The sequence below is a fragment of the Humulus lupulus genome, chromosome 3 (genome assembly GCF_963169125.1).
Source record: "Humulus lupulus chromosome 3, drHumLupu1.1, whole genome shotgun sequence".
Classification (NCBI taxonomy): domain Eukaryota; kingdom Viridiplantae; phylum Streptophyta; class Magnoliopsida; order Rosales; family Cannabaceae; genus Humulus; species Humulus lupulus.
The window spans coordinates 28,803,090-28,812,506 of NC_084795.1; the positions used below are offsets into that span (position 1 = coordinate 28,803,090).

A 9,417-nucleotide genomic window follows, 5' to 3' on the forward strand; every position below is an offset into this window, starting at 1 on the left:
AAAATTAATCATATGTTTCTTGTTTTTTTAAGAGAAAATTATGAGAGATGATTTTACTAGAATTTTGTATCGTTTATTCGTGTTGTGATATATGTTGTTTGACAAATCTAGTTTAAAATTAGCTACAAAATATGAGATAGTGGTAGCCCAATAAGCACATAAAAAGTCATAAATACCCTTACCCCTTAGAAACATTAGGGCTTCCTCCACATTCATGTCTAAAATTAGTTTGAACTAAATCCGAACAAAATCCAAATTTAGCTCGTTAAGTCTGAACTTAGTCCAAACAAAATCCAAATTTGGTCCGAATCAAAGGAATGGCTGCCGTGCCCATGAGTGAAGTGATGAGAAAGAAATGCGAAAGAAGAATAAGAGAAATTGGTAAGAGTATTTCAGACTTTTTATATGGATATAGAGTTATATTTGTGAGAAACTTTTTTGAGGGTATATGGGAATAATTATATTAAATGGTTAAGGGAGGTCAATAAGAGCAACTCCAATGGGGAGTTGCTCAAAAGAATGCTTAAATGGTCAAATCAATATTTTTTTATTAAGTTTAACCAATCAAAAAAAAGAGAAAAAAAATGAAAGCAACGTTGCCCCTCAATGGCAATGTTGCTAGTTTTCTTCTAAATTAAACTCTTCCACATCATCACCCTACCCCACCATTTTCCCCATGATTGAGAGGCATTCTTTTGAGCAACTCCTATTGGAGTTGCTCTAAGTGGAGTTTCCCTAGTGGCATTGTTGTAAAAATTAAGTAAAATAACGTATTTTTAAAAATATAAACTTTTGCCCATAAGAAAATTTTGGGCCGACAACCAAAATGGGCTAATCAGATTTTGACCCAATTTGTGTGATTGAAGTGGGATTCGAGACTGGTCCATACATGCCATAAGGGTACTTGCACCCAATAAATATGCCATTAGAGAGAGAACCAGCGAACGAGGAGGAGGAGAGAGAGAGATGGCGGGTGCATTCTGGGGAACACGATTGATGGAGATAGTGAAGAAGCACGACTCGGGTGGTCTGGTTTGGAAGAGAATAAAGCTCACACCCACTCGTAAGGCCAATGCCAAGAAGCGTCTCCTTCGCGTTTGGCAGGTCTTTCTTCACACTCTCTTTTTCGTTTTCGGCTTTGTTATGTTTATGATTAGGGTTTTGTAGGGTCTAAGCTAATTAGTACATTCTCTTTGTTTTAGATTTCTATAGCTTTAATTATTTGTCGAGCTTACTTGAATATGTATACAAATGCAAAAACTATGAACTTTTACTGTGAACTTAACTATGAAAATGGAAGGACTTTATATTACTTTATCTGGGTAACCACTATCTCATGTTATAATTCATCTATTGAATTGGTATTCGAGGAATAAGAAATCATCTTATATAATTGGAGATATTTTTTTTTGCTTTTTTGAATTTATTAGAGGATTAACTGTTCTTTTGGCGTATCACCACTGGTTTAATCCTTGTTACAAGTTATGCATTCATATAGTTGCGTATACTAGGAAAAGGATATCAGTTTGTTAGCTCAGTCATGTCATTTTAGAGGCCTGTTATTATTATTTTCATTATTAAAGAGGGAAAAAATAACTCTTTCTTCTGTACTTTTGTTGTGGCGTGTAAAAGAAATGTATGATTTTGATGATATAGTAAAAGACAGTGTTTGAACTTTATAATTATGCAATTGCTTATGTAGTTTAGTTTAGTGTAAGTTATAAGTCCTCATCTCTAACTTTATGGTGTGGAATTTTCTTTCAGTAGGACTATGAGTATATCATTAAATACAAAATCGGAATGTACTATTGCTTCTTTTTTGTTTTTGGGCTAAAATCTTTTCTCCATATTGTCCTTGTTTTCATTGTAGATGTCCCTTGTTCTTGGAAGGGATAATAAGTTTAAACATACAATGTGAAGAACAGAAGATTGCTGAAAATTTGGGCATTTTTACAGACTTGAATTCATGGAACGTGCATATAGCAAACTTATAATTTTTTTTGAATTTATTCGGTGAATCTTTGTCATCTTGTAGATGTTATAATCACTGTTAGCTGACAGTTATTTAGGAGATGTCGACATTGTAGTATCAAGGTTTAGGTTTTTCTAAAGAACAAAAAAATTGATTCTGTCTCAGGCCTCGGGATCTAGTGCAACCATTTATCTTAATTTCTAGAAAAGGCTGTTATGCTATTTACTTGATATTTGAATTTTAACAGTTTAATTGAGCAATTTGTTTCAGTAAGATAAGCACGAAACTGACATAATCACATAATATGGTGTATTTCATTCTTAATATACTGATTGAAGTCAGATTCTGCTGCATCTCTAATAGCAATGCATTGAGATGCATCTCTGCTTGCAGACTGTTGCATACAGGCATTTATGTAGCAATGTTCATATGAAGCATGATTGCTTTCATATCTCTTACTCCAAAACCAATATCAGAATCAGAATAGACTACTCTTTGTTTCCTTCGAAAAAGAATTAAGTCTCCGTTTTATAATTTTGAAGACAGTGACATTTTTCCTTGCAGAATGAGGCTGTCTTGAGGGCGTGTTCTGAAGGACCTCCTTCAAAAGCTGCTGAAGTTTGTGAAAAAGCAAAGGGAGTAGCCAAGAGTGAGTGAGAACTTGGAAGGAGTAATTTGACTTTTGCTCACTTGGTTTCTCTTTTCAACTGTTTTGTATAAACATAATGTTTAGTTTTGTTTGATGTTTGAGGATAAACTTAACTCAAACATTAACAATTCTCCATTTTGATATCTACTACATATGCAGAATCCACTAGATTAATATGTTAAAATCATTTTTTGGGCTCTGAACTGTGTGGCAGTTACTGGTATGGACATATTTTCACAACGTAGTTAATGAATACAAATATCCCAGTGTTTTTGGCTAATTTTTGTGTGTCTCAAACTTGGAGCTATATATATTGGCAAAAAAGAAAAAGAAAAAGAATAACTCCTTGTCAAAGTGTAAGACTCGTGAAGATCATAATATATATTTTTGATGGAACATAATATAATGTCAGATTGTCGTTTTACCTTGTTTGGTGCAACACTTGCTGTCCTTCTGGCACTTGAAGCGCTTGTGGTGATGTCTACTTCATTGTCTATTTCTCATTTTTCCATTTTACATTATTGTTTATTTGTATTATGGGTTTGGTGACCCATTTACATTACAGGTGAAGTTAGAAAAATTACATCAGCCATATGAGGAAAAGGGCACTTGTGGTTTTGAAGGGTTAGAAGGGTTCATGAGGAGGAATCTTTGCTTTGCCCCCCAAAAATCTTTCAAACCAAAGATAATACTGAATCTTGTCACACAATTTTGTGGTCCATTGTTGATTTTTTAAGAAGAAGAAAAAAAAACTGATGCTTTGATTGTGATGTGCACATACAAAATAAACCACCGAAAGAATGGTTGAAATTCCATCCCAGTCCCTAGGTAGAAGGCTGATTTTGACATTGAAGAAATTTAAAAGAAAAAATCATTCATTTGTGTAAATATTACTGTTGGAGCTATGATGAAGATGATGAGAAGAGAGAATAGAATAAAGAAATACTTCTGGCCTTTGATTGAGCGAACAGTTTCATAAGTTTTCACGCAACCCCTTTTGGTTAAATGATCTTACATTACATGTGCTCTCATCAGGAAAATTCATATGCATTGAGCTAAACATGTACTTTTATTTTTTGTCTTTTAATGGGATTTATTTTTGCTATAAATCTATGATTGTGACATGTAATGTTTGTTGTGCATTTGCAGTTGTCGAAATGTTTCACTTTCTACTACTATTAATTAAAATAGATAATTACAAACAAAACAGCTAGTCTTTTTTTCTTCACCTTTCTCTGCATAATGAATATTTTAGACTGGCATTAAGAAATGCCTGTCGTTATAAACAGGGCACAAATTAAAGAAAAACTCTTAGCTCTTCATATCTGTCACTGAGCTCATCACTGCCCATACTTGAATGCATTTTTGGCCAACACTGAAATCTCATTGACCACATTGAATTTCAACTGCAAGTAAATTAATATCTCCTGCACTAGCTGTTACTAGTTATTTTTTCAAAATTAAAACTGTTGGGTCACACCTACCGACTTAATGTTATTAGTTTCTTAATTAGTTCATCCATAAAACATTAAAAAATAATAAAAAAAACAGCTTTTAAATCTCTTTTAGTATTAAGATTATTAGGCTTTGGATACCCCTTTTCAAGTTTTTACCGAGTGATAATATTGGATGATCTATAGATTGGTTGGTGCATTAATTTACGAGTTGGGCTCCACTCTAGATTTTGATAATTTTCTTTCTTTTTATTTTTCTCAAAAGAATAATAAATAATGATGTTCACTATTTTGATTAATTAATATCAGACCAAATTATTGGAATATGGTTAAAAATAATTTGGAGACGTCTCTGTTGCAGAGATACTAAGCAACCCTTTTAACTTAATATTATTATTTGCCCAAACAAACAAGCAGCATGGAAAGTATAGTACTACTAGTAGTAGTGGTTGGTTTTAGAAGAAGTATCAACTAAACTTACATACACATTACACAACACAACATTTGATAAATTCATTCATTCCCTATCTACAAGGTAAGCTTTAGAAAATGTCAATTTAGTTTTTTATTTATTGTGAGATGAAAAGGCAAATAATACACCATTTATGCTATGAATGACAGAGACCCATATTGCCCTTATATGTATGTGTGTTTGAATTCAAGGACAGGTAGTATAGAGAGAGAGAGAGAGAGAAGAGGTAAGGTTTCTTTCTTTATGTGATTGACCTAATCAGGTGATCTTATTGCTATTGTAGCTGTGAATGTGTGGTCTACCATGACGGGCTACCCACGTGATTGACAATATTTTTGAGAACCCAAGTCAGCATTCCACAAACCAATCCAAACCCTTCTCTCTCTTTCTCTCATCCTTTTTCATTGTCATGAAAATGAAATATTATATGTATATAAGAACAAGTGACGTGAAGAACTCCAACAGCCCAAGAGGCAATTCTAATTCTAAACCATTGTCACAAGAAAACTCATAGTGGTCGGCATATATAAATGTTTTTGGCTTTAACCTTCCTATTATGGCATGGCAAATTATGTGTTATGTACATATTTTTATATAATCAAAGAAAGAAAGAAGGGTTTACATTTACTTAGCTTATATAGATATATATAAATATATTATATGTATATGTGCCGCCCTTTGTCCAGCCAATGCACACATGGCAGTGCCGTATAGGTCTCAAAATGAAGGCCCCACACTTTCACCTATATAAGCATATGATATCACTATCCATGTCTACATAGGGAGACAACCTACCTTGCAGGTTTTGCTCTTCCTTATTTTACTAATGGAACAAATGGAATTGGATTAACAAGTATTATTATATTTTTTTATATATATATATATATCGATCATTATCATTAGCTAACACAATACAAAGCAATGTTCTTCTTGGCTTTGTTGATTAATCATTATTAATAATAATAATTATTATTATTATTATTGTTAATTGAGGAGGAGTCAACCGTAGCCGGCTTCTTGGCCTTTCATGTACGACACGTGTACCTTTTCGCATGACACAACCGGAAGAAGATTAGTTCGTATTGATTATGATGTGTTACAAGTTGCAAGTTAATTTCTCTCCTTTCTTGAAAGTGTTATAATTAGTTTCCTAAAAAAAAAAGTGTTATAATTAGTTTCTTTAGTGCATACCATAGCATAAATATAAAAGTATAAGCAATCGCTCATATGTGTTTGTCACTTACATATCTTATATTTATGGCTTAGTTTTAACTTTTCAAGTCAATCTTGGAGGTAGTTGGAATATAGTGGGTATATGTTTATAGGATTTTTAATTTAATTTAATTTTTTTTGCATGGCATTGGCGCTTCTTATAGTTATAAGAGACATTCTGCCAATTTTTCAAGAAATTTCGAATAATTTATAGTGTCGAAATTAGAATTCTTAAAGTCAATTATACGCGTTCTTTATTTTTTTTTATACGCGTAGAAAATAGACTATTTGAACTCTGATTTCGGCACTGTAAATTTATTGAAATTGCTTAAAAATTAGCAGGATACTTGTTATAACTATAATGTACGTCATCGTATAAAAAAAATTAGCTTACAATTTCTCCAAGTGCCAAAAATAAAAAACGATCTTATAACAAGGACAAAAATGATGTCCTTACCTAAGAAGCTCCCAATATACTCACAATTACACATAATCATCCAGCAATTAGATTATTTAATATTAATAATTATAGAATTAAATCTAAAGTACATAACTAGAATTATTCTCAACGAAGAACAAAACGAATAAGCAAAATCTTATATATATATATACATATAATACTTTTCTGTCTCTAGTTACGTTAATATGGCCTATTTGCTGTACAACACAACAAATTCAAACTATATGGTATACAATACAATATATTTTCTGAGAAGTAGGTCAACATTTTTGTGTCTCTAAAGGAACTTATAAATTTATAAATAAATATATATATATACATATTATGTATTCGAATATGATATGAACAATTAATACAATATTTGACGTTAAGTGCATAATTTTCTTATTAAATTCCTGGATTATGAGGTGTCGTTTGCGTAAACTTGCTGGAAGCCGCAAGAAATCATTATATAAATATACATATACTATTTTTTTTTCCTTGAGAAACAATAGAATTTAAGGTAATGGGATGAGTTTTCAAAACTTGGGACCCCTCATCTCACTTTCTTATCAGATTCAACTTTCTCATCAGATTCAATTTTCTCAGCTCAGAAAATTGGAGTGTGTTCTTCTTGTTGTTGTATTTTAAGTCCTCCTTCACCAAACTTAGTCATCCAGGTTCAAATTTTACTCAATCCTGTCTCCAAACAAAATACCTACTCTTCCACTGATTGTTGAAAAAGATTAAAAAAAAATTAATAAATTATTCTACTTGGGATGACAATTATAACAAATGTTTGTAGAAATAATGTTGAGAATGTCTGCTATCCCACCATTTCTTTAGACTTTTCTTTGGAGTATATTTCAAGATATCGAATTGGATCAAAATTCATGGAGATTCGATCCATTTGAAACAGAAATAAAGAACCAGGTTCCTTTAATAATATTATCAACTACATACATATTCTTATTCTTACTATGAAAAAAAATAACCATTGACCCCTTGATAAAGTTGACATATGCCTTCTATTTTCTCATTGGTGCTTCTCTTTCAAGTTTTCAACTTTGATTCCCCTTTAAAATAGTTTGCCTTTTCAATTGGTGCTATCATTAAAAATCTTTTTTTTTTTTAATTTAAATTTTCTTTCTAAGGGGTTCTTAGAGGAAGAAAAGAGAAGAGAAGATTGTTTTGAAATAATGCAGATTATTTAAAAATACAAACCAGACTTTTTGTTGTTGTTGCTGTTGATGATGATGATGATGATGATGTGTATTAATAAAACGACTCACCATATATGTTAACATCATTCATTGCTCTTCACATTACCGAGTACAAGTTAATGCCGATTGCTTTTTTTTCTTTTTCGTTTTTTGTCTACTTGATTGATAAAGTGACAATCACAAACACGAGAACCTGAAATTTTTTAGAAAGACCAAAGACTGGATTTCCATTAGATGGGTTATTTCTAATCGAGAAAAACCAGAAGCTTGATTTGAGATTTAACTGGTACAGATGAGGCTGCTAATCTTGGATAATTTCGTTGACTACTACTGCTGCTGCTGCTTTCTTCTAAAATAAGGCAAACTATTGCAACTACTGCTTTCTTCATGCTCCTCTGATTCATTAGAAGACACTTGAGTCACTCCACTCGAACCAGAAGATGATGAAGTTGGGGCAAGATTCAAGTCAGCCCTTTTCTTCTCCTTTGTCATGAAATCATAAAAAACAGGCCTAGTAGTAGATTTGGGCTTTCGAACAACTGTATGGTCCACCCCAGTCTGCAAGTTTTCATCATCATTTTTACTCCCTCTTTTCTTCAAAAATATCCGGCAAAGAACCCAACTATCGATTGGTGCTACAATCACATGATTCTGCAACAAAGAAAAAGAAAAATATGTAAGAAAAGGCATAGTTTTTTATGGTTTTTGAAATGGTGGAATTGGATTGAGCTGTGCTGTGCTCACCTGGGGCAAGCTCTTGTTCTCTGGTGTGGCTTTGGTTTGAGGATTGGTAGGAGCAACAAGGCGATACTCATGCATAATCCAGTCAGTTCTAGTGCCCTGCGGAGGCTTTCCTCTGTAAAAAACTAGAGTCTTTTTCATCCCCACAACATGGTTACCCCTAGAAGTTACAATTTGCTTGTCTATCCCAGTTGCTTTCCAATAGCCAGAACCTGTTGCCCTGTTCGATCTGTTCCCATTAGGGTACTTAGCTTCTCTTGTGCTGAAGAAGTACCTCTCTTGCTCCAAATCACCTAAACCCCACCAAAATTCTCAACCATTATTAGACACTAAAAACTTATTACATTATCAAAATTTGATCTTTCTTTTAAAGATTGCAACTTTAAGAGAAAAGAAGAAGAAGAAGAAGAACCAACCTGGTAAATCCCAGGGATCAGACTTGCAAACTTCAACTTCAGGGATGATAGAAGCAGGCAAAGGGTAAGAGTGGACCTTGCGCTTTAAGTACTGAACAACAAGCTCTTCATCAGTTGGGTGGAACCGAAAGCCAGGAGGTAGTCTAAGAACACCATTTTTAACAAAGTTAAGCTTCTCCATATACAAATATTATATTATATGATGTCTTTGTGTTTGTTTTTTTTACTATGAGAGAGAGAGAGAGGGGGGGAGAGGTCTAATGAGAAAACTCAGCCCTATATGTCCCAAAGCTGAACTCAACCCAATTGAGCTACCATAGAACCAAACCCATTGGGAGCTTTTATAGTCCAATGAAAAGTATATGGGAATATGACAAAGCTAATTAACAAGAACAAGAGAGGGAACAAGAACAAGAAGGAAAAAAGGTAATTAATAGATATAAATAAAAAGGGTGTGTTAAGAGAGAGAGAGAGAGAGAGAGAGAGCGAGGGTGTGGGTGTGGGTGTGGGTGTGGGTGTGTGTATATGAAAGAGAGAAAGTGTGACTTCTTTTATAGTAATGGGTGAGAGAGAAAGAAATATCAAATTGCAAATAGGACGACCCATTTGGCGTAAATGAGACTCAATCTCCTTTGCTTTGACACTATTTTCTTAAAAACGTTTGAGCCTTTCTTTCTTTCTCTCTCTTGTGTGCCAAAAGGTTAAAACTTTTTTAAACCAAGTGCCTAAAAATTCCATTTTTTTCTTAAAGGCCAAAGCTTTCGTATTTATTTAGTAACAACATTAAGAATTCAATAGTCATAAGTTGGGTTCAAAGTTCGACCTTTGTGTTTGTGTGT

The 9,417-nt window shown here is 33.1% G+C and overlaps 2 protein-coding genes across 2 annotated transcripts; one reads left to right on the plus strand and one right to left on the minus strand.

Moving 5' to 3' along the window:
• The first annotated feature begins 901 nt into the window (after positions 1 to 901).
• On the plus strand, positions 902 to 2,901 carry LOC133822424 (uncharacterized). Its single transcript, XM_062254758.1, has 2 exons — positions 902 to 1,104; positions 2,537 to 2,901. The coding sequence occupies exons 1-2, from the start codon at positions 967 to 969 to the stop codon at positions 2,627 to 2,629; spliced, it is 231 nt and encodes a 76-aa protein (XP_062110742.1). The 5' UTR covers positions 902 to 966; the 3' UTR covers positions 2,630 to 2,901.
• A 4,593-nt stretch (positions 2,902 to 7,494) lies between these two features.
• Positions 7,495 to 9,097, minus strand: LOC133822423 (NAC domain-containing protein 83-like). The gene is made up of 3 exons (XM_062254757.1): positions 8,579 to 9,097; positions 8,166 to 8,455; positions 7,495 to 8,072 (listed from the first exon to the last, which is right to left on the minus strand). The coding sequence occupies exons 1-3, from the start codon at positions 8,757 to 8,759 to the stop codon at positions 7,749 to 7,751; spliced, it is 795 nt and encodes a 264-aa protein (XP_062110741.1). The 5' UTR covers positions 8,760 to 9,097; the 3' UTR covers positions 7,495 to 7,748.
• Positions 9,098 to 9,417: the final 320 nt, after the last annotated feature.